The sequence below is a fragment of the Malania oleifera genome, chromosome 9 (genome assembly GCF_029873635.1).
Source record: "Malania oleifera isolate guangnan ecotype guangnan chromosome 9, ASM2987363v1, whole genome shotgun sequence".
Lineage (NCBI taxonomy): Eukaryota > Viridiplantae > Streptophyta > Magnoliopsida > Santalales > Ximeniaceae > Malania > Malania oleifera.
The window spans coordinates 23234733-23261437 of record NC_080425.1 but is presented as its reverse complement, the minus strand read 5'-3'; the positions used below and the strand labels follow the sequence as shown (position 1 = coordinate 23261437).

Below are 26705 nucleotides of genomic sequence, written 5' to 3'. Positions count from 1 at the left end.
TCAAACTCTCAATTGTCTAATCACTTTTTCTGCTCATATGTTCCTAATTCAGGACCTACGCTTGATGAAGAAGATTGGACTGGGAATTGAGCAGGATGACTTGTATTACTTTACAAAAAAAATCCTGCTCGTTGTCAAGTGGAAATTATGGTGAATAATATGGAAAAATATAGAGATAAGGAAAGCAAGAAGCACACACAAATTTAATGTGGCTCGGCAGAATGCCTACGTCCACGGGAGCAAGTGATGACTGAAATTCACTATGATCGAAAGTAGGGTTACATCATTGTATGGAACTGCAAATGGGGGTTTTGTAAAGGTGTACAATTGTGACAAGCATGAACCATGTAATTTTCTCGTCTTAATTTGACCACTTGTGGGAGAGAGAGGGTAGGATATAACTAATAATAATTAATCTTTTCAGTAACCAACCAATTAGAAAATAGTCATATAATTAAAAAAATAAAAATCTAAAAAAGTCTGGATGAGGATTTGGAGGCCTATGAGGTTAGGCTGATGCCTTTTAATATAATAGTATAGACTATTGTTATTGTAATTATTACAAGTTGTTATCGTTATTTTTTTATTATTATTATTTTCACAATATTTATTATTATTAAAATAATTATTATTATTTTTGCCTTTTATTTTTATTATCAATGAGTTTGGTTCCATAAAACGAAAACAAATTTTTATCCATCTAAATCAAAATCACGATTTTATCATTGTAGGAATCCTATTTTGGAACCCTATTCTAGTTGCAATATGATTCCGTACTTAATTCCTCAAATCAAATGCAAGAATACAATTTTATTTCTACAATTTGATTCCATTTCAGACCCAAATTCCATAAACCAAACCTCCGGAGAGTCAAACTTTATTCTCATCTTGTATGTGTACGGCCAATTTTATGATGTTGATCATTATTGAGTATTAATTTGGGCTTAGTGGCTAAAAATGAACCCACCAAAGATGAAAACTGTCAAGGAAAAAATGAGCCCATTTGAACATAATGGAAATGGACGTTGGAAAGGAAAATAATTGGGGAAGACATTGTCTTCTTTCCAAAGAAGAGCAGAAGAAGCTTCAGAAATGAATATGACTAATCATCATGGTCTGTAATTTAGCTACCCAACATTTCATTTTGTTGCTTTTTGTATCTGATATCTGCAATATTACCAATTACACAACCAGGGCAACTCAGATAGCCTTAAAACCTACCAATTGCATAAAATGATAGAAGCCATGGCAACAACTGAACAGCATGACCCCCTATTGGACTAGTTCTTGAATCCGGGCCTGGTGTTTCTTTCCTCTAAGATGAGAGTTCATGTTGTTCGGACTCAGGCAGTCAATATTGCAGACATTGCAATGTTATGCAGGCTCTTTCATCTCAACACCAGTTTTCATCGAGTTATGCTCACCCTGCTCACTGATCCCGGATGTCTGCACCTTTTCCACTTGTTCTTCAGTATTTTTCTGTCCCAGTACATTGGCAGGTGGACACTTCTTTGATTCCTCCTTGCTCTGATCAATTATTTTTGCCAATGGAACAGGTGAGACGACTGGTTCTCGAATCCGGGCCCGGTGTTTCTTTCCTTTAAGATGAAAGCTCATGTCGTTCTGATTCTGGAGGTTGATATTGCAGACTTTGCAATGTAATGCAATCCCGGATGTCTGCACCGTTCCCACTTCTTCTTTAGTATTTTTCTGTCCCAGTTCATTGGCAGGTGGACACTTTGATTCCTCTCTGTTCTGATCAGATTTTTTTGCCAGTGGAACAGGTAAGCCCTTGTCTTCGGACTCCAGTTTTTTTCCTGTCAGCTTTTCATAGTTGGCCCTGTGTTTCTTTCCTTGAAGATGGGAATTCAAGGTTTTCTCACACTGGGTTTTTACCTGACATATAGCACAAGTCCACTCTTTCTGAACCATTTTTGAAGTGGTGATCTCAGGAAGCTGATTGTCTCCACCTGCAACCGTTGTCGCTGTGGCTGCTTTTGTCGATTCTTTGATTTCCCCAGTCGTGTTTTTTATATCTCCCTCTTGAACTTTCTCTGAAGTTCCCACTTGGGGAAGCTCATAGTTTCTGCCTGCCGCAGCTGCCCCTGCTGTAGCCCTTCCAGAATTCTCCATCTCAACAGCTTCAAATTTTCCGTCATCTATTGGAAATTCTTTCAAAGATTGAGACTCAGGAAAATTTTCTTTAGATGTTGTTATTGCCCTAGCCATTGGCTCAGCTGATTCTTGGATCTCTGCACTTGCACATCTTTCATTGTCTGTCCCGGTGAGTTCTGTCCCGTTTTTAACCTACAAAGAAGGTAAATAAAGGGCTGGCAACTATTTGATATAGCATCTCTAACTTTCGTGGTGAAAACTTGAAATTTGGAGATGTCAGTATTCAAAAGCCACTCACACGAACTCCCTTGTGTTGGGCTTGAAAATACGGGCAATGCATACAGAAATTATTAGGTACACATATGGGACTAATATAAGCTTAACATGTGCACAAAAAATAACTGTAATTGTCTAATTTAATTAAAATATAGACATATGGTGAAATCGTATTGGTCTCAGTATATACACCCAATGTATCCTATATTTTTTTCCAGAACTCCAAAGCACAGGCCTATCATTTATTTTTGGCTTTATTTTTGTTTCTCTAATACTACAACTGTTTTTATCCCTTTCAAAACAGCATTAGTATCTTCAAACAGAGATTGTATCAAAAGAAAGCTGAGGAGAACGCCTCATCAAGCAATTCATGAATCTATGGTATATTTCCCCCACAAAGTGATTTGATCTTAACCTTTTCTCACAAAGGTTGTGATGTGCAGGATCCGAAGACGGGCCAGCTTGTTAGGACCGGGCGTAAAGTTGGTCGCCTTTTCGAGCTCACATCTCTGCATTTGCCTCGTTCGTGTTCTCCTCCGTCTCTTTCTGCTACAGTGTCTTCCAGTGTTTGGCATTCTCGTCTCGATTATACCTCTTTGTCTCGTGTTCAGTTTTTAGCTTCTAGTGGTTGTTTAGAAAATGTTAAGTTTGAACCTTTTGATTGTATGCCTTGTCAACTTGGGAAGCAAAAAGCTTTACCTTTTAATGAAAGTAATTCTTTGTCTTCTGCACCTTTTGATTTGGTTCATTCTGATATTTGGGGATTTGCTCACGCCCTTACTAAGGGCAGGTCTCGTTACTTTGTCATTTTTATCGATGATTACTCTCGGTATACATGAATTTATCTTTTGCATGATCACATTGGGTTACTTAATGTTTTTCGTGACTTTAAGCAGATCGTTAAAACTTAGTTTGATCGCACCATTAAAGTCTTTTGGTTTGATAATGCCCTGGAATATTCTTCTACCCCTTTCATTGAAGAACTTCAAGAGGCCGACACCTTATCCTATCGATCCCGTCCATCCACCTCCCAATAGAATGGCCGTGCAGAACGTAAGCATCGTCACATTCTTGACATTGTTCGCTCTCAATTCTTCTCTACATCCCTCCCAAAATCCTTTTTGGGTGAAGCTGCTCTTACTGTTGTTTACACTATTAATCAGGTTCCAACCCGTACTCTTTCCAATAAATCTTCATATGAGGCTCTCTATGGAAATGTATCTGATTATTCTCTTCTCAAAATATTTGGTTGTGCTTGCTTTGTTTTACTCCCACCTCATGAACATACAAAACTTGAATCTCGCTCTCGTCTTTGTTGCTTTCTTGGTTATGGCATTGAACACAAGGGTTATCGATGCTATGACCCCATAGCCAAGCTTCTTCAAGTCTCTCGGCATGTTCAGTTTTGGGAACACAAAATATTCACTAGTATCTCTCCATTTTCTTTCCGATTGTCCCTCATACTCTCCCATTTTCACTGACCTTGCCATAGATCCCTCTCTCGATTTTTCCTTTAATGCAGGTCATGACAGCTCATCAGGTGATCACTCTGTGTTTGCCTCTCTCGAACCTGGACCGTCTGATGATCATGCCATCGCATCCACTCTGCTTGAGTCCTCTGATTTGGATGTCCGTCATTCTAGTCGAGTAAGGGCACCTCCTACCTATCTTAGTGATTATCACTATTTTTCTACTCTTAACTCCCTTCACGAGCCTCACAATTATTGCGAAGCTTGTTCTATTCCTATTTGGCAGCAAGCTATGTCTGAAGAACTTGATACACTTCACAAAACTCATACTTAGGACCTAGTTGACCTCCTTCCTAGAAAGACTGTAGTTGGAAATAAATGGGTGTATAAACGGAAAACAAACTCTGGCGGTTCTTAAGTAAGACATAAATCTTGTTTAGTGGCAAAGGGCTTTACTCAGGAATACAACATTGATTATGAGGAGACATTCGCCCCTGTTGCTCATATTACCTCCGTTCGCTCCCTTTTAGCTGTTGCCTCTGCCCGACGATGGCCTTTATTTCAAATGGAAGCCAAGAATGCCTTCTTACATGATGATTTGGCTAAGGAGGTATATATGCAGCCCCCTCCAGGGTATCCTCATCCTCCTGGTAAGGTCTGTCGTCTTCGCTGTGCTTTATATGGGCTTAAGCAAGCTCCTCGTGCTCCATTTGCCAAGCTCAGCTCCACTGTTGCACAACTTGGTTTTGCTTCTAGCCCCTATGATTCAGCCCTTTTTACCCGTCACACTACTGGCATCACTATTCTACTACTTTATGTTGATGATATAATCATTATTGGTGATGATACTTATGGTATTCATGAGCTTAAGCAATTTTTATGTCAGCAATTTAAGATGAAAGACATTGGTTCTCTTTGCTACTTCCTTGGCTTAGAAGTGTCCCCTACCTCTAATGGATACTCTTTGACCTAAGCCAAATATGCCTTTGATCTTCTCACACGTGTTGGTCACATAGATTATAAGATAACTGATAGCCCGTTGGAGCCCAACATCAAACTTCGTCCTATTGATGGGGAGCTGCCGATGCTTCCCAATGTCACTCGTTACCGACAGCTTGTTGGGAACTTGATTTATCTCACTATCATCATACCAGACATTGCCTATGCAGTGCACCTTATTAGCCAGTTTATGTCGGCTCTTCGTTCTGTTCACTATGCAGCTGTTCTTCGTATCTTATGATATGTGAAGGGCATATTATTTCATGGGCTTCTTTTTCCCTCTCACTCATCCTTGACGTTGTAGGTTTATTTAAATGCAGATTGGCCAAGGGGACCCTACTGATCATCGGTCTACCACTAGTTTTAGTTTTCTACTTGGCGACTCTCTTATCTCTTGGCGGAACAAAAAGCAGACTGTTGTTGCTCGCTCTAGCACTGAGGCTGAGTATTGGGCTCTTGCTAATACTACTTTAGAGCTTCTTTGGCTTCTCCAAGATATGGGTGTTCCTCAGCCCTCAAGCACTCCGCTTTGTTATGACAGTCATAGTGCTATCCAGATCACTCATACCGATGTCTTTCATGAACGCACCAAACACATCGAGATCGACTGTCATTTTGTGCGTCATCATCTTCAGGAAGGGACGCTTCGCCTCTTGTCAGTTCCTTCGGCTGATTAGTTGGCTGATATCTTCACGAAGGCTCATCCACCTGGTCGCCATCGTGCTTTAGTCTGCAAACTCTAGTTGACTTCTTCGATACCACCTTGAGTTTGAGGGAGGATGTTAGCATATCTCCCTAATTATATATCTCCCTAATTTAGGCACATCTGTGTACTTACTGAGTTACCCTTGTAGCTTGCCTCCTTCACCTACAAAAGGATGGCCCTGGTACAGTTTTACACACACAAAAAGAATAATACAAAATTTATTAGTTTTAACAACTTCAATAATGAAATAAAAATTCATAAACTACCTATGTGCTTTTCACACAAAAAGAAAAAAAAAAAAAAAAGTTTTCAAAACAAAATTGAAAACTTTATTTGATACAAAAACCAGATGCCATTTTGAATGACTACCCCAGCCACGTTGATAGACATGCCTTAAATTTATCTAATTTGATGTGTCCATGGCTATCAAAATGTGTAATAGAATCATAAATGAATGAATTGATTGCTTGAAACCTTCCTAGTTTGTAGTTGCCACTTGTTGTTTCTCTATTAATGCAGTTGATATTACACTCTTGCACATCAAGATTTAATTAGCTTTGTGTAGTTTTATAGAAGGAAAAGGCAAGGTGCAAAATACATCACAAAGAGCAAGTGAGAGGATTTAGTTATCTTACATTAGAGAGTCATCCATAGATTTTCCCCCCCTTTTGAATCAAAGTTGGGATTAAAACAATCAAACCAAATTATGTTAACTGTCGAGGATGTGACTCATATTTAAGTGGAACACATGTACCGGTAAAATCTTAGTGATGCAAAAGAACAAGGAGGCTAGTTGCAGGATCAAACCGTTGGGGGATTGGTCGACGGTTTCAAAGACGGTTTGCTCTCGGTATCAAACTGTCGACGAATTTCGATCGGCGCAAGTCATGGAATTTGAAATTGGTGATATGTAGATTAAGGGGATTGGAGGATTTTCCTCCGAGGATTTCTACAGGGATGATTAAAATAGGTTCTAAGATTCATGTTGTTGAATTTTTGAGTCTGATCCCTGTTTTGATGCTGACAAAGCACATGTTTCTCACGTGTGCATCTAGTATTTGAACAATTCTATATCTTAACATGCACATGTGGTAAAGGGAATGGAAGTCAAAAGGAACTTAAAGAGCACATACTCTTGGCATATTGCATGGAAATATGAAGAGCAAAGAAGAAGACATGTTCATATTTATTTGTAAATGCATTTATTATTCTTCGGTTTGTAATTTATTATGGTCTGTAATAACTACATCATGCATGATAGGATTATATGCTCAAGACCATAGATTGACCTTAGGGATTGGTCGACCGACGTTAGATTTTTGGGGTTAACTCTCAAGGCCATGATTGACTATAGGACACATCATGACTAAGTCCCTTAAGCCAAAATTGCAAACACATACAAATAAGGGTTAAATCATATAAGGTCAAAAGAACAATAAAAATTTTCAAGAGATCTCGGTCGACTGAACCATCAAGGCTATAAATGCCTTGGTAGACCAAATTGCCAGGAAGTTAACTTTTGACTTTACTCGACCGACCGAACTTTAATTGAACTAACTGTCCCCGATCGACTAAATGCTTAAAAGCCACATTTCCATTGTCTCCAAACGACCAAACATTTAGTTCAAAATCCCCCTTAGGCGACCGAATTATGAAGTTCAGAAAACTAAACCGTTCGCTGGGCGACCGAAACTCGATGGTTTGGGAAATTGCCTCTGTACGGTCAACCGACCGTTTCCCACAGCAAACCGAACCTGAAAAACAATTCAAAATTGATGAGTCTGTTCGGTCGACTGTCACTGAGCTTCGGTCAACCGTACCTCGCGGGTTGCTTGATTTTTACCTATTTAAACTAGGTTAATTTTAGTTAACCAACATTAAACTTTTCCAAAATGACCTTTGTGTCTTCCAATGGTTATACTTCATTGAATATCTATATATACTCATTCATTTGGAGAGATTAACAGAGGATTAGTAACATAATTAGCAAAAAGCTCTCTCTGATTTTCTTGAACCCACATTGCATATTCTTCATATTTCCAAGCCAAATTTTTGATACTCTCTCATCTTATTATTGCTAAATCTTTTTAAAACAGAGAGTTATACTTTTTCTTGTGCTCCTTTCTTGTGAACTAATTGCAAGTTAAAGTGAGTTTGATTCTCACTTGTGTGAGCTTACATATATTGTTCTTGAAGCTTTTTACTCTCACTATCTTGTATTGTTTGATATTTTTCCTAGAGAGTAAAGTTAGGATTTTTCTCAATATATTTGATTGATAAATATTATTTGAGAAGAACTTTTGCTAGTTCCGAGTCTTGGCATCTTCATTGTCAGATTCTAAAGCTTGCTTGCATTATTTGATAAAATACTTTTGAGCAAGCTAGAATCCTAATCTCAGTAGTGCTTAATATTTGAAAAACGTTATTGTTGAGATTTCCACTTAGAGATTCATGCTTCCTTTGATTATATATTGATTATAATATTCTAAATCAAAGGTAATCACTCTCACGTATACACACGTTCATATACATCTTTAGAGAGTTCAAATCTTGTTTAATCAAATCTCACTTGAGCATGTATTCTTATTATCTATGAGTGCATATTTGGATCACAATATTGTACAAATCTGCTTGTCTTAGAAGCACCTTTCATTGTACGCAAAATTATATTGATCTGTTGTATTCCAGGCATGTCTTGTGGGGGGTGTAATCTAACCTATAAGGATTGATTGTAAAGGTTGAGGTCAACCCTGGTAATTTGACCTGGTGTTATATATGGCACCTCTCCACCCGTTAAGTGAGCTTTATTGAAATCCTTGGACTTACGAGCTAGAGGCGGGGACATAGGCAAGATAAGCTGAACCTCGATAACATATCTTGTGTCTGCTTTTTAAATTCCTGCACATTAATTTCCTACACATGTATGCTTATATTTAATTAATTATGAATGTGTGCATGATTTAAATATTGTGAATGATTGGGATAAACTAAGCCTGCTATATTTGCTTTGAGTATTTGCTCAGTTAATTTCTTGTGGGGTAATTGGTATTTGTTTAGACAGACTCTAGGTTGAGCTATATTGTCTGTGATTTGGATTTGACCTAGGAGAAAGTTTAAATACCCAATTCACCCCCCTCTTGGAAATGCACCAATTCCAACATTTGCATGCTTAGGGTTTGTATTTAATCAATATTTGTAACCCTAAGATGTAAACTTGGCATTATGATAGTGAAAATTCAGTTGCTGCTCCTGTGGACGTAGGCACATTGTTGAACCACATAAATCTTACATTTTTTATTATTACTTTCCTTTATTCTTTCTATGAGTGATTAATTGTTTCCATATATTCATCATTGAGTGATTACATTTCTTGTTCCAGGATTGATTTGAGTTTGCGAGGTTTCCACTGCTCATTCGGCATCAATAATTGGTATCAGAGCTTTTGGTTGCAATGACTAGGTTCTCTTCAATGAAGTTCGATGGAACGGGAAATTTCGGTCTTTGGTAGCAAAGGGTTAAGGACTTGCTGGTGCAGCAAGGTATGGTGAAGGCACTATACATAAAGAAGTCGGAAGGCGTTGACAAGATGAGTTGGAAACGAAAGCTGTGTCTACTATTTGAAATTTTCTGGCCAACAATGTGATGTATCACATCACAAACGAGGAATTGCCGACAATATTTTAGCTGTAACTGGAAAGTCGGTACATGTCCAAGTCATTGACAAGCAAGTTGTATCTTAAGAAAAAAACTATATTGGCTTAAGATGACAGAGGGTTCAGACCTGACTTAGCACATCAACACATTCATTCAGATCATTAATGATATGAAGTGAGTTGATATGAAGTTTGAGGAAGAAGACAAAGCGTTGATGTAACTCAATTCCCTACCGACGTCTCCTATATACGAGAATCTGGTTACGACTCTGACATGGGGGAAAGAAACTCTAAAGTTAGAGGATATCACGAGTGCATTTTTGAGGTTCCATTAGAGGAAGAAGGTCAGCGATAAGAGTTCACATAGTGAAAGGCTTGTGGCGAAGGGGAATCAGGATCGTGGGAGGAACAAGTTCCAGGGTGGGTTGAGCAACAATGGGGCTTGGTCCAAATCCAAGAAGAGGAAGGACGTGCAGTGTTTTAAGTGTGGGAAAAAAGTGCACATAAAACCCGATTGTCTAGAAAGGAAGAGTTGGGATGCTAAAAACAAAGAAGGTTCGTCAACCATGGCGAATGTAGTAGAAGAAGCAGACTTTGGGAGCGGTGACGGTGATATGCTCTTGGTTTCATCTGGGTCAGATGAGTTCGTATATTCTTAGATCTTGGACTTAGCATGTTCTTATCATATGATGCCCAACAAAAACTGGTTCACTATGCACAGATTGGTAAGTTCTGGTTCCTTTTTGATGTGGAACAATGCTATATGCAAATTTTTTCAGGATGGGGAATATCAGAATCAATATGTATGATAGTGTGGTGAAGATGTTATGTGATTTCAGGCACATACCAGGGTTAAGGACGAATCTGGTTTCGTTAGGCACCTTAGATTGTAACGAGTTTAGTTACAAATTTGAAGGTGGGGTAATAGGGTGATTAAGGGCGTTTTGATCGTGATGAAAGGGAAGAGCGTAACGGGGAATATATACACACTGTTCGGTACTACAGTCGTAATTGGAGCTGCAACCACAGAGTTTGAGTTTTACAGTATTGTTTTGTGGCATATGCATTTAGGGCATATGGGTGAGCGTGAAATGAAAGAACTTCAAAAAAGAAATCTTTTGAAGGGGTTAAATTATGTAAGCTAGATTTTTGCAAGTATTGTGTGCTTGGGAAGAATAGCAAGGTTCAGTTCATGATAGCCACACACAAGATGGAGGGAATACTAGACTACATTCATTCGGACGTTTGGGGGGCTGGTGAGAGTGGCATCACGAGGGGGACATGTGTATTTCGTGAGTTTCATCGATGATTACTCACGGAAGGTCTGAGTATACTTTATGCAAAACAAGTCAGAGACGTTTGCCAAATTTAAATTGTGGAAAGCTGAGATGGAAAACCAGACCAGGAGAAAAGTAAAGTTCCAAGATAGACAATGGAACTGAGTACACGAACTCAAATTTCAGAGAGTTATATGAGCAGCATGGCATAAGGAGATATTTTACAGTACGCCGTACACCACAACAAAATGGTGTGGAGGAAAGGATGAATTGAACCCTAACTGAAAAAGCCGGGTGTCTTAGGTTGATAGTTGGGCTCACTATGAATTTTTGGGCCGAGGTGGTTAATATAACTTGTTTCTTGGTAAACAGATCACCAAGGGCATCACATGCAAGATGGGAAAGTTGCTAAGGAGGTGTGGATAGGTAACAAGGTAGACTACTCCGAATTGAGAGTATTTGGGTGTTCAACCTTTGTGCACATTCCTGGTGATGAGAGATCAAAGCTTGATGCAAGGTATAACGGTGCACCATTCTGAGATATCAAAAAGGCGTGAAAGGGTTCAAGTTGTGGGATCTAGTGGCAAACAAAGTGGTGATTAGTAGAGACATGGTTTTTGATGAAAAAGCCATGTGTAAGTTGGTTACTAAGCTCAAAAGGGCTAAAGTCGCTTTAAAAAGGTGGAATGTAGAGGTCTTTGGCTAGGTGGACCTTAATATCAAGGATTTAGAGAATCGATTGATAGAATTGGAGGAGCAATTACAAAGGGGATATAGTCAGGAGGTGGGGATAGACTTCCTAGTTACAAAATGTGAACTGGATTATTAGGAAAAAATAGAGGAAATCTGTGCTGCTCAGCTTGCGAAGGAGTGATGGTTGGTGGAGGGTGATTAAAATTCAAAGTTTTCTCTTGCGGTTATTAACCAAAAAAAGGAACTCTTCGATTCCTCATCCATGACGTGATACATCATGTCGTCGACCAGACAATGTTGGATCGTGGACACAACTTTCGCTTCCAAATCATGTCTTAGAGAATGGTACGGTTCTAGCGTCCCCCGAGGAGATTTATGAAGGTGCGGTTAAGCATTTTCAAAATTTTCTCTTAGAATAGTCTAATAGAGCTTTACCTGATTTGATCCAGAGATACCAGCTTATCTCTAGGGATATATTTGATGAAGAAAATAAGTACTTGGCCAAAGATCCTTTAGAAATGGAACACAAAATAGCTCTAAATTCTATCTCAAAAGATAGTAGTCCAGGACTTGATGGTTTTGGATAAGGATTTTACAAATTTTGTTGGGACTTTGTTAAAGAGGATTTGCTAGAAGCTGCCAAGGAATTTTTCGATGGAGCGCTTCTACCCAAAATTTTCATGTCTTCATATTTTGTTCTTATCTCTAAACTGAAGGATCCATGAAGCTTTGAAAAGTTTAGACCAATTAGCCTGTGTTTTGTTGCATATAAAATTTCTTCAAAACTTATTGTAGGCCGATTGACCCATTGCTTGAATATAATTATCTCTCCGAAAGCAAAGGGCTTTTCTCTCAAGTAGAAGTATTTTTTAAAATATTAACCTGGTGCAGGAAATGGTTCACTCAATCAACAAAAAAAGTAAAAGGGGAAATGTAGTATTACAAGTGGACATGACAAAGACTTATGATAGGGTTGACCAAAGATTTTTGATTTTTGTCTTAGAGGGTTTTGGCTTCTCTAGCCATGTTTGTAACTTAATAGAAGAATGTGTTAAGACACCATGGTTTTCAATCATGATGAATGGTACGTGTTGACTCTATGAGTCCAATCCGGTTTTGATAATGACAAATCACTTGGTATTTCATCTGTGCATTGAGATTGTGAACATGAACAATATTTAGCATGCATGGAAAGATAACAAGTCATGGAAGTCATGAAGATTAAAGCATACACATCTTGGAAAAATCTACACATCATGGCAAAATCCATGGAACTAAAAGAGTTGAAGAATGAAGATGCAAGCGACAAGTTCAAGATCGTCATAGGAATGGGTATTTAGAATTAATGTATTTACATATTCATATGATTTAATTTGAGGTTCAACATATACCCTAGAATGACCTTAAGACTCATGCATTTCATGAACATCATTAGGGGATATCTATGGACTTCGATATATTTTCAAAACCCCGAAAAATATTTTTATAAAAGGGCAAAGAAAGAAAGCAAAGCAGATTTTTTGAACTAAAAAGAAAAATCCAGGAATTGGCCACTTCAATAGACTGAACTGAACGTTTAGTCGCCTGAAGTTGCAATTTTAGAAGACCGAAGTTAAGCTCACTCGTTTGAAGAATTTCTTCAAAAGACCGAAGATTAAGTTCAGTCGCTTGAAGAATTTATGGTGAAGCACAAAACCTGGCAAAAGCACCTCAGAAGACTGAACTCAGACTTCAGTCGTCTGAACCTGACATTTCAGAAGACTGAACCCCAACTTCAATCGTTTGACCCTGTGTCTAGTTTATTTTTTTGAAGCTTTAAGGAACTTTAGTCATCTGGGCCTTTAATCCCAGTCGTATGAAGTTGCGCGAAAGTTTGAAAATCTAATTTTTAATGAAAGAACATGCGAGCTATTTCTTTGATTCAACGGTTAGGATTGATTCTAACGGTAAGGCACCTATGTATTGAACATCTAAACCCTAGTTCTAAAGCCGAAGATCAATGAGAAGAGAAGATAACATCTTTTTGACATAGAATTGAGAGACTTGAACATATTGCTATACAATTGCATGCACTCCAACTTATACTCATCAAGCTTGGGCAAATCAACTCAGAAAAACAAAGGGAATTCATTTGCACATCTTGATTTCTATTTGGTATTAAGGTTTGGTAAATCCATTTATTATTTTCAAGAGTTTCTCATCTCATTATTTATTATTGTATACTATTACAGAGAGATCGATCTTGAGTGCTCATATACATGTAGAGAGTGTTTTGACAAGATCATTACTTGTGAAAGATTATGCCATTGGTTAAATAGTTTTTGATTCAAGTGTGTATTTAGTTAAAGATTTGATATTTTTTATACTACAAAACCACTTGATTAAATATCCTTAGAAGTTCATAACTATATATATTATTGAGGGATATTTTCTGAAAAATATTATATTAGGTTTTGATCTTTGGTAATCACATCATATATATATATATATATATATATTAATTTGCATATTGCAAAGATCATGTTGTGGTTGAAAATTTGGGAGAAATCTTATCGAGTTAGATCTTTATAATATTCAAGACAAACTTTTTAACAAGATCATATTTGATATTTGTGCATCTTGTCTTCAAAACTATTACTCATACAAATATTTTGGAAGATTTGATAAAAGAGAAATTTGGTGAAGCATATTCATTCATTAACAATTGTATCGTTACATACATATTGAGCTTCAAGTTTCATCATATGATTATATGTTAGGAATTTCAATTGTACTCACTAGCTTTGTTAGAAGTAACATTGAGTGTTTTGATTCAATATTATATTGTAATTAAGGTTCGAGTTGTGAACCAATTTTGAGGAGAGAGTTGTATCTCTTGTAAGTAGCGGATTAGGAGGAAGTTGTACCTCTTGTAAGCAGCGGATGTAAGGGAAGCTCCGTCCTAATTTAAGGAGTAGAGATTTTAGTGGTATCCTTGAGTGGGTTGCTCAAGGCGAGGACGTAGGCCGAGTTGGATGAACCTCGTAAAATCGCGTCTGCATTGTCTCTTCTCTTATCTTTTTATTTTCCGCACTGCATTTCATTACTTGTATTTTATGTGTGTATGTTTGAATAACCTCACATGCACTTAATTGGGTAAAAAGAATTCATCAATAAAATAAATTTAAATCAACCTTAAACTCTTGCATTTAATTTGTTAAACATAGAAATCGGGATTAAGTGGTAAATAAGTTTAAAGAATTTTAAAATACCCAATTCACCCCTCTCTTGGGATTACACCTAAATCAACATTGGGAATCAGAGAGGGTGTACATAGATTTAATAGTTCATTTGCAAAAAAAAAAAAAAAACATATTGGTGTAACTCCATTCGGCGAAGGACACTCATGCACTAGACCACCAATTTTCTGTGGTGTAAATTACACCTATTGAAAATGTAGGATGATCATATACCTTTTAAATGTAGATTGGAAGGTATGAAAAATAGTTACTAAGGGAAATCATGTTCCCATGAAAGTAATTGATAAGGTAAATGTACCTAAAACTGAATATGAGTATACTGAAGAGGACTAGAAATCAGTGCAAATAAATGCTACTTCGATGAACTTGTTTTTTTGTGCATTAGATGTAAATGAATTTACTAGGGTAATGACATGTAACTCTGCTAAAAAAATTTGGGAAAAATTAGAAGTTACATTTGAAGGCACTAAAGAAGTAAAAGATAGTAGGATAGACATGCTCACTAGCGAATATGAAGAATTTAGAATGACTTCTAATAAATCTATTCAATCCATGTACACTAGATTCACACATATCACAAATTCTTTAAATGCACTTGGAAAATCTTATCCTACTTATGAGTTGATCAGGAAAATACTCAGGGAACTACCTCCAGTGTGGGAAGCAAAATCTATAGCAATAGCAGAAGGGAGACATCTCAAGGAGATGTTTGTTTATGAACTCATTGAATTGCTCATCACCTATGAGTTTGCAATAAATGAGAGGAAGAATGAGTAAAGCAAAACAAAAAAAGCCACAGTGCTTAAGGCATCATCTCACTGCTCTAGTGAGGGAAGTGATTCAAAATCAGATGATGACATGACCTTACTATCAAAGAAGTTTGGGAAGTACTTGAAAAAGAATAAGAAGTTCAAAAGAAAATTCCAGAACTCAAAATCAGAAAGAGAAGAGTCAAGCATGAAGAAAAAAAAGGAAGATCCACCAACATGCTATAATTGTAGAGAATTTGGACACATCAAGCCTGAGTGTCCCAAACTAATGAAAGCCTCCAAGAAAAGGAAGAAGGTGCTAAAAGTCGGTTGGGATACGCACAACACAAGTGGTTCAGGATCTGAATCCAGTAATGACGAGATTGCAAATTTGTGTCTAATGGCACACGATGACCACGAGTCATGTCAAAGTGCTAAGGAGATATGGGAAGAACTCGATAGGAGATTTAAGGAGACCAAAGGAAAGAAGTCCACTACTTGGGAAGATTCATGTTCAAATGATCAGGTAGTAGAAAACTGTGGCCTAGTTGCATTAGTTGATGAAGAGGTACACTCTACACATTCTACTTCTCATTCAACTTCTCAAAATGATTCATGCAATGATTGTGATACATCTTGTGATAATTCTGGTAGTGAATATTATGATGAATCTGATAATGATAACATGCCATCTTTTGAGGAATTACAAAAGGAATTTGCTAAGGCTTATAAAATGTTAACAAAGATGTCCAAAAAGAAAATAATGTTGGAAAGTGAAAATAAAGACTTAGCAAAATAGTTAGAAGAGTTTCGAGAGTCTCATAATTCTTGGGAAAAAGAAAAGACTAAAAAGGAATTAGAAATTAAAAGATTAGTAACCAAGAATTAGGCATCACTTAACAATTTAGAATAAAAAATTAGTGTTGAAAAAGAAAAGGATTTGAGAATCATGAAATTAGAAAACAAGAATGATATGATGGCAAAAGAGCTGAAAGAGTTAAGATCCAAGATTTCAAGTGACAATGCAGAAGATTTTAAAATTTTTGAACTTGAATGTAAAGCAAACAAAATGACCGACGAATTTGTAAAATTAATAAGCTGTTTGCAAAGGCTTAAAGAATTTAAAAATTCAAGACCTAGAAAGAAAGATAGAGGATCAAGTTAAGATCATCCACACATTTACTAAAGGAAAAGAAAATTTTGACAAACTTTTAGGTTCTCAAAAGATGACCTTAGATAAAGAAGGTATAGGTTTCAATGGAATTGAAAATAGGAGTAGAAAAAACCTATACATGGGGAATTTTGTTAAAGCGTCAAAATTCTATGCTAGTACCTCCTTCAGTCTGTATGTTCACACCACCTACGTATTATATAAAAATAAAGGACACATTATATTTGATTGTTCATTTAAAAGGAAAGGTGTGAAACTCAAATAGGTTTGGTGAGTCAAAGAAAAATGAGTACCAAACAAACCCCAAAAACTCCTCTTTAGATTTTAGGATTGAGTTTTTAGTGAAGTTAGCCACATAAACAAAAGGGGGTAAAACGTTAAAATATGATTCCTTTAAGCAATATATCCAATCTAACTTCCTAATGCTTTTGTATCATAATGATTGGGTAAAATGTTAAAATATTGAATAGCACGCAAACCTTGATGTATTCAAAGTGTAGGTTAAGAGATTAACCGTTATATCTTTGCAGTGAGTAACATAAATCATAACATTGAATAATAAATCACTTCCAAATGAATTAAAGCATTGCTGTTTAACAAACAATTCTTCTTGCTTAACACATGCTTATATATTAAAATCCTAAGTTAAGCAGATCATGTCCATTGCATAAGACTAAGCCTTCAGGAATAAAATCATATATTAAAAATCATCTAATCCTAAACTCATGCTTGGAGCCTCAAATGGTTAAATCAGTCATCATTCTAGCTACAAGCATTGATAAATCATAAACTCTATATCTTTCAAGTGCCTATTAAAAGATATACTATTATAATCAAATCAGTGGAATTCTCTAAGGGATCCAAATGGTCTATCAAGACATTTTTCCCTTTGTTCTTAAAATGTAAAAATCCCTAATTTTGATTTGTGATTAAGCAATATCCTCCACAACAAATCTTTACCATACCATGATCATATTCAGTAAAGATTCATCTATTATAGGCTCGTACCCTTGTTTAAAATTGAAGACATACTTATAAGGTACCGACCAATAATTGGAAAATCAGAAATACCTAAAGAGTAGTATTCAAAAATTAATATTCTCCCAAATTGTTCTTTGGCCTATGTAGTTGGATATATTCACTTCAATGAAAATATTTTGAATATTGTCCGCACACAATGAATATTCTTTCGAACTTAATGATAATTAAGTTGTTAAGAGTATTTGCAAAATCTCACTTCACATGCTCTCAAACTTCAAGTTATATCTATTAGAAGATTTTGAATATGTCAAATGGCTAAGTTATATGTTATATGTTTCAATCTATATGATAATGCAAACGACTAGGAAACCTATGCGTTGAGATCCATAAAAAAAGAAGCAATATAGGCTTATGACCATGTAGTAGAATTGTTTATGAATTTTTTGGTTCTCTAAGATAAAGTAGGTAAAACCAAGTATAAATCATTGAAAATATTAGAATACTCGGCTAAATTGGTGAAGAATGATTAAAATAAAAAGATATAAGAATATGATAAGTGCATAACTGAAGGGGAGCAAATTAACTTAAAAATACTATGGCTCTGAAGCATAAGTATAATCACATTTAGTATCATATCTTGTATTATCATATGGCATCAAATCATGAATGGTATGTGTAAATTCTTTAGTGCACATTTGATACAACATGTTAACCACATGATTTTTTTTTTTTCTATACTGAACTAAACTGGTTGCATGCTTGAAAATATTTAGGGGAGCTGAGCTCCATTCCTAGAGAAATAAAATAAAGAACTCATGTGCATTATAGTATCACTTTAATTGGTCTAAAATATTTTACAATGATTGCTTATATGGCTTTGAACTAGTAGTGAAATTAATCCTTGACAAGTATAAGCATTTCATTTCATCTATGCAAGTATTCAAATTCATAGGGAGAGCATCTCGAAATTATTTCCTATCTTATTATGCTTACCAATATTTTTTTGTGCTTAGATGTATAGTGAACTTTCTGTGGCATGCACTCAATTATGATGATTCTATTGAATATTCAAAATGAAAAGTATATTGCTGTGACACAAATTCCTTGAGTTAACCATATGATCTTGTTTTGAAATGTATTGATATAATTAGGATCTATGTGGTTAGTCTTTCTGGTTATAATTCTTTTCGGAATGTACTTAAAGCAAATACCTATAACACAATTTAAATTGAAGATCCAAAAGGTGAGAGATATGTATTAGAGTAAATTATTTATGACAACTGAAGGAGGAGAGATATTTTTTTTTAATTGCATAATCTACAATATGTATGAGCTTAAATAAATAAAATAGGGAAGAGCTTTTCTGAACTAAAATAAATATGGTTGCTTAGAATTATATTAGATGACATAATTCAAGGGGAGCAACGTCACTTGATATTCCCAATTTGTTAAAAAATTTCACTTTCAACTCATTTGTTCTCATTTGATATCGCATTTGTTAACATTTGGTATCTCATGTTAATCATCACATAATCTTTGAAAATTATCACACTGTGTATGTTCACATTGAAATTTAAATTCAGCAACACAGATGTCTGCACTAGTAAGGGGGAGAAGTAAATTAAAGTAACACAGGGAGACATGTTTCACAATAGAATCCTTTCACAGATGTTGGTTGAATAAGTTCAAAACTTTAAGAGTTAAAAGGGGAGAAGAGTATAAGACTATGTCCACTCATGTATTATTATACGTCTTTTTGTTGATGTCAAAAGGGGAGAGAAAACTCAGGAGCAAAAATTGTTGGCAAAACTAATTGTGCAAAGGGCGAGAAAGATAATAGCAAAAATTATTGGAAAAATCAGGAGCAAAACTTATTGGCAAAACTAATTGTATAGAGGGGGAGAAAAATCAGGCTGTAGGAGAAGAATCAAGCTAAACAACTTGTGTATGAACGTGAGCATATTTCATTTGGAATCAGGTTAAACAACGTATATATGAACATGAGCATATTTCTTTTGGCATGAGCATATATCACTTACTAAATATTTGATGCTTTATATGAGGGGGGAGCCTCGTTAGGCGTAACCCACTTTATTCTATATTTTTGCTCGTATATTTGTCATCATCAAAAAGAGAGAGATTGTTGACTCTATGATTCCAATCTGATTTTGATAATGACAAATCACTTGGTATTTGATCTGTGCATTGAGATTGTGAACATGAACAATATTTAGCATGCACAAAAAGATAACAAGTCATGGAATCCATGAATATTAAAGCATACACATCTTGGTAAAATCTACACATCTTGGCAAAATCCATGGAACTAAAAGAGTTGAAGAATGAAGATGCAAGCAACAAGTTCAAGATCGCCATGGGAATTGATACTTAGAACTAATGTATTTACATATTCATATGATTTAATTTGAGGCTCAACATATACCCTAAAATGACCTTAGGAATCATGCATTTCATGAACATCATTAGGGGATATCTATGGACTTAGATATATTTTCAAAACCTCAAAAAACATTTTTATAAAAGGGCTAAGAAAGAAAGCAAAATAGATTTTTTGAACTAAAAAGAAAAATCCAGGAATTGGTCCCGAACTCAATGTTCAGTCGCCTGAAGTTGCAACTTCAGAAGATCGAAGTTAAGCTCAGTCGTCTGAAAAATTTCTTCAGAAGACCGAAGATTAAGTTCAGTTTCTTGAAGAATTTATGGTGAAACACAGAACCTGACAAAAGCACCTCAGAAGACTGAACTCAGACTTCAATCGTCTGAACCCGACATTTTAGAAGATTGAACCCTAACTTCAGTCGTCTGACCCTGTGTCCAATTTATTTTTTTGAAGCTCTAAGGAACTTCAGTCGTCTAGGCCTTTATCCTCAATCATATGAACCTGCGCGAAAGTTTAAAAATCTATTTTTTGATGAAAGAACACGCGAGCTATTTCTTTGATCCAACAGTTAGGATTGATTTTAAGGGTAAGACACCTATATATTGAACATCTAAACCCTAGTGCTAAAGCCGAAGATCAACAAGAAGAGAAGATAACATCTTTTTGACATAGAATTGAGAGACTTGAACATAATGTTATACAATTGCCTGCACTCCAACTTATACTCATCAAGCTTGGGAAAATCAAGTTAGAAAAACAAATGGAATTCATTTACACATCTTGATTTCTATTTGGTATTAAGGTTTGGTAAGTCCATTTATTATTTTCAAGAGTTTCTCATCTCATTATTTATTATTGAATACTATTAGAGAGAGATCGATCTTGAGTGTTCATATACATATAGAGAGTGTTTTGACAAGATCATTACTTGTGAAAGATTATGCCATTGGTTAAATAGTTTTTGATTCATGTGTGTATTTAGTTAAAGATTTGATATTTTTAATACTACAAAACCGCTTGATCAAATATCCTTAGAAGTTCATAACTATATATATTATTGAGGGATATTTTCTGAAAAATCTTATATTAGGTTTTGAGCTTTGGTAATCACATCATATATATATATATATTAATTTGCATATTGCAAAGATCATATTGTGGTTGAAAATTTGGGAGAAAGCTTATCGAGTTAGATCTTTATAATATTCAAGACAAACTTTTTAACAAGATCATATTTGATATTTGTGCATCTTGTCTTCAAAGCTATTACTCATACAAATATTTTGGAAGATTTGATAAAAGAGAAATTGGGTGAAGCATATTCATTCATTAACGATTGTATCATTACATACATATTGAGCTTCAAGTTTCATTATATGATTATGTGTTAGGAATTTCAATTGTACTCACTAACTTTGTTAGAAGCAACATTGAGTGTTTTGCAAATTCGATATTATATTGTAATCAAGGTTCAGGTTGTGAACCAGTTTTGAGGAGAGAGTTGTATCTCTTGTAAGCAGCGGATTATGAGGAAGATGTACCTCTTGTAAGCAGCGGATGTAAGGGAAGCTCCGTCCCAATTTAAGGAGTAGAGATTTTAGTGGAATCTTTGAGTGGGTTGCTCAAGGTGAGGATGTAGGCCGGGTTGGTTGAACTTCGTAAAATCGCGTTTGCATTCTCTCTTCCCTTATCTTTTTATTTTCCGCACTGCATTTCATTACTTGTATTTTATGTGTGTATGTTTGAATAACCTCACAAGCACTTAATTGGGTAAAAAAGAATTTCTTGATAAAATAAATTTAAATCAACCTCAAACTCTTGCATTTAATTTTTTAAATATAGAAATCGGGATTCAGTGGTAAATAAGTTTAAAGAATTTTAAAATACCCAATTCACCCCCCTCTTGGGATTATACCTAAATCAACAGTACGTATAAGGGTTTCTTCAAGTCTCAATGGGGCGTTCGGCAAGGTGATCCACTATCTTTATATTTATTTATTTTGATAGAAGTAATTCTTTCTAGATTATTAAAAAAAAATTTTGAGGATGGCAGGATTAGAAATTTTTATCTTCCAAGGGGAGCTCCTTTAATCTCTCATCTATTATATGCAAATAACTTGCTTGTTTTTGCTAATGGGGAAAGGAGATCTTTGAAGATGCTTTTAAAGATGTTGGATATGTATGGAAGTTGGTCTGGCCAATTAATCAACAAGGAGAAATAAACTCTCTTTTTGTCCAACAAGATCAACATTTCCAGAAGAAAGGGGCTATTACACTTGATGGGTTTTGCGGAAGGAGATTTTCCAACGATGTACCTTGGGGCACCTTTGATTTCTGGTCACTTTACTGCTATAATGCTTGATCAGTTGGTCTCAAAAATTCGAAATAAGGTGGCGAGTTTGAAGATGAGGTTGTTGTCTCAGAGAGGTTGTCTCATCCTTAGTCGGCATGTTTTATCATGCTTGGCAACCCATATGCTAACGGTTCTCTTAGTTCCTTTGGTGGTGATAAGAAATATTAATTCTATCCTCTCCTCTTTTCACTGGGGAGAGAGAAATGGTTGGGTGAAAATGAAATGGAGTGCTTGGTCAAAGGTCTGCAAACCCCTGGATGAAGGGGGTGTTGGCATAAGAGACCTTAATGATGCTCAAATATCTTTTCACATGAAGTTTTCTTGGAGACTGTTGACATTAAATAATCGTTGGACCCGTTTCTCTAAGGCTAAATATGTTAAATCATGTCACATGACTTCTATTAATTATACTCCTACGGGCTCTCGATTTTGGAAGACAATCTTAAAGATCTTTCCAAAAGTCTATGAGAATGTTTATGTGAAGGTTAGAGAAAGAAAAGCTTCTTTTTGGTTTGATAAGTAGTTGAGCAGTGGTCCCCTTGCGGAGTGTTCTCGCACAGTCCAGCATCCTGAGTTTAAGATTCAAAATTGTTAGGAGTCGGAGAATTGAGATAGTGATATGCTAAAAGATTTGGTAGGGGTCCCCAAAATAGATGAGATTTTGTTGTCGTCTATAAAGCACAAATCGGGCCCTTATGTGTTTATTTGGAATTCTTCCATAGATGGAAAATTTTCAACTGCCTTGGCTTGGGAGGTGATAAGAATTAAAGGGGAGCAGGACTCGTGGATGGAGTGGGTCTGGCATAAACTTCTACCTAAGAAAGTATCGATGTGTATGTGAAAAGTCATGTTCCAATGTCTTCCTGTAGATGAGAGAGTAAGAAAACTAGGAGTTGATATGGTCTCTTATCGCAACTGCTACATGGAAAAAAGAACGAATCTCTCAATCATTCCTGAGTACGGATTCCATCGCAAGTATGGTTTTGAAGAGAGCAGCATATGTATTGAGAATTCTAAACTTTGATGATGAACCTTAGAGGGTAAAAATTAATAGATGGTTCATATGTGCCAAAAAATAAACCCAAAAAGGTACGATCCTCGGTTTATTACCTACTATAAATTCTTGGAGACTTTGGCTTAGACATTGTAAAGCCTGCATGGAAGATATGTATGAGTCAGGGAATGCAGTCTGGTTATCAGTGAGGTCTTGGCTCGCTAAAATTGCAGAAGGCGTGAAGGGATCTCTGTCTTCTATTGATAAGAATTTATTGGAAGAGTTCCAAGTGAAAATGATAACTACGAAAGGTTAGAACTCCTCGAAAAGTAGTCTGGGAAAAGTCTCCTATAGGTTGTTTAAAGCTAAATATTGACGGTTCTTGTAGAGGAAATCCAGGTTCTTACGGTGATGGTGGTATTATTCGCGACTCATCAAGTAATGTTAAGGCTGTTTTCTCTAAAAAATTTGAGTTAGGTACTAATAATGGAGCGGAGTTGTAGGCTCTTACTAGTGGTGTTCCATTTTGTAAAGAGTTGAGATATCCAAATATTTGTATTGAAAGACTCAGAATCGGTGGTGGGTTGGCTCACATATGGAATTTGCTCTTCCTAGTACTTATGGTACTTTCGGGAATTGTTAGAAGAGGAGCTACAAGACCTTCAGTTCTTTATAAAGTACCAATTTAGAGAAGGTAATCAGGTGGCGAATTACTTGACTCTTCAAGGCAAGAGAGGCAATACGAGGAGATATTTTGTAGGTGATGTGCTGCCGAGTAAATGAAAGGTCTAATTCATATGGCTAAGATGAGTATTCCAAACCTTCATTTTTAAATGTCATCATTTGGTTCTACTATGTTTTCCTCAGGTTTTTGTTTTGCAGGCAATTGACATCAGTTTGCATGTATTTTTTTTTATTTGTGTTTGTTTTGTTTTGATTCATATGTTCTTGTTTAGTTTGATTTAGTTAGTTATTGGTATGGTTTTCGTTAGGCTTGTGTTGGATTTGTGGCATGGGATGGTTTTGCTAGTTTATTTGCAAATCTCTTGTGGCATGTTTGTAACCATGGTTTTCCTTCGCCATAAGTGAGGGCAATCCATAAATTTGGGGTTTTTTTTTTTTTTTATACAAAAAAAGGTCACAAAATTTGAAATTGATGATCAGTAGATTTGGGGGATTGGAGGATTTTCCTTTAGGGATTGCTAGATGGATGATTTAGATATGTTATAAGATTCTTGTACGTTTAGGGCTTATATTTAATCAATATTTGTAACCCTAAAATGTAAGTTTGATATTATGATAGTGAAAATTCAGCTGCTGCTCTCGCGGACATAGACACATTGTTGAACCACACAACTCTTGTATTTTTTATTATTTCTTTCGTTTATTATTTTTTTGAATGATTGCTTGTTTTTGTATATTCATCATTGAGCGATTGCATTTCTTGTTCCGAAATTGATTCGAGTTTGCGATGTGCGCAGTTGGCATTAACATTAACCCTTTGTTATTTAACATCAAACAATGTCGAGATACTAAAAAATCCCATAAAAAATGAACGTTGAAACATTCCAAAGCAAAAAGATTCAGATTTGCAAACAATGAAACAATTCTGATATGCAGATATGTAACCAACAAGCCCATCTTCAATGCAGTGTCATACCTTTATAGCCATAAGGTTCTCCAAAGATTCACTTCCATTCTTTTTAACATATCTCTCTGCTGCAACAAGGAAGTCTTCTTCCTTAGGATGGAGTTCCCTCTGCTTATTGAACCAGTTGATAACACTCATAACATTCATGAGAGAGCTTGGACGAACAAGGAGTTGATAGACATGGAAAGCCCCATGGAAGTTCGGTAGTACCAACCCGAAGATGACCATTAGCTTCAGGTAAGGCCAGAAAGGAAGCCTGACATATACAGATTAAGAAATCGTGTTTTAAAAATGACACAAACAGAGGATCAACTAGATTGGTTCATAACACCTAGTTTTCATAACTCCACGGTATCTTAAACAAATATTTGGCTTAATCTGGGTTGAATTCTCATTCCAACTGAAAATCAAACCTATATATATAGACATACACACACACACACACATATATTATCTGTTCTTGTACATTTAACGGGCAACCATGCAGATCGCAGAGAGTTGTAGTTACCATACCACTGAAGAAGGTACACAAATGTTTGATCAAAGAGTGTAATCAAAGAAAAGAGAACCCAATACATCTCCAACTTCCGAATGTCCGAGTTCGAATTAGTCTCGATCGCCCAAATCGAAGCACAGCTGTTAATTAAGAACAAAAGACAACCACAGCAACAACATTTTCTCAATCTAGTTTTTGTTATTTTTCAATTTCAGTCTGTGAGGTAATTAGTTAGTAAAGGGCATTAACTAAAATAAAGTAAAAGAGCAAAAGAGAAGAAGAAACGAACACAGCATGCTCTAAATACTTCATTATTAAGTATGATCGAAGGGAAAAGAGAGACTCACAGAGGATACGCCAGAGCAACAAGAGGCCTGTAAGTAAACACAAACAGTGAAGACGTTGACAACGGGTAAAAAAAAAAAAAAAACCGAGGGCAAAATCAAATTCAACTCCCAAGGATCAATTATTTTGTGAAGCAGAAGCTCCAAGCCTTCGCAGAAAATGAAACATTAAAAAGAGGAAATAAAGAAAAATTTTCCATCTTCGATGTGGAGATATTGAACATGCATTTCCAGTTGATTATTCAAAGTTCTGTAATGAGAGAAAAAGGAAATTAGTGCTACACATACCAGCCAAGAACACCCAAACATTTTCCGGCGGAATTGAGAAAACCCAGAAAAACCATGTTCGTTTGCGCCTCCGTTTTGGGATTTTCTCAGCTTGATCCTGTTGGGATATGAATCCGTCTAAAATCAAATAACACATAAGATTTACGCGGTGAGAAGAGGTGTCAGAATTGAGATCTTCATGAACAATGAAGACTTGAAGAGTCGTGTCTGGTGAATGGTGATGGACGTACGCTTTTTTTTTTTTTTTTTCTTCCCGCGTTCTTCTTTCAGAACAAGGCAGGTCCCACTTTTCCTTCTCTTTCTTTTTTCCACAAGCGGCCGCTTTGCATGAAGAAGAAATTCACCCCAACCAAGAAAATACATGCAAGAAAGAAAAGAATGTTTAATTTCCCCATGCAAGGAAGAACATATGTACAAGCTCTCTCTCTCTCTCTCTCTCTCTCTTAATTTTTACCCTTCCATTTCTATGGTGAAGTCTTCTCCATCTTAATATATATAAATAAATATGTATGTTTATATGTATGTAGCACCAGCAAGTCCACAAAATGAAACAAAGTACAAATGAATATGTACAAAATTGATTTAAAAATATGTTATTAATTGATTAAAATAAACTTTCAAGCAAAAAGAATCCTCCCTTAAGATTGATGTTTTAAATATTCAAAAGATCTTTATTGATTTTTGACAAAATGGCATAAACCAATCTTAAAATTTTAAAGATATTTGAGAAATTTATCTTTGGCTAATCTTCAAAAGTTAATTAGAAAATTTGTATTTTTAAAAAGGGAAAATTGGTTGCATTGCATAATTTCCCCTAATCCCCAAACAACCTCTTTCTCGGCACCCCCTT

General features: G+C 35.8%; 1 protein-coding gene across 2 annotated transcripts; it reads right to left on the bottom strand.

Annotated features, from left to right (window-relative positions):
* Positions 1-1033: 1033 nt before the first annotated feature.
* On the bottom strand, positions 1034-26323 carry LOC131164240 (uncharacterized). 2 transcript variants are annotated; one of them, XM_058121277.1, is made up of 6 exons: positions 26086-26323; positions 25856-25972; positions 25571-25597; positions 25241-25363; positions 24737-24983; positions 1034-2307 (listed from the first exon to the last, which is right to left on the bottom strand). In XM_058121277.1, the coding sequence occupies exons 2-6, from the start codon at positions 25909-25911 to the stop codon at positions 1375-1377; spliced, it is 1386 nt and encodes a 461-aa protein (XP_057977260.1). In that variant the 5' UTR covers positions 25912-25972; positions 26086-26323; the 3' UTR covers positions 1034-1374. The 2 variants fall into 2 exon arrangements, with proteins under 2 accessions (XP_057977260.1, XP_057977261.1); XM_058121278.1 differs by lacking the exons at positions 25571-25597; positions 25856-25972; positions 26086-26323 and having other exon boundaries at positions 25236-25337.
* Positions 26324-26705: the final 382 nt, after the last annotated feature.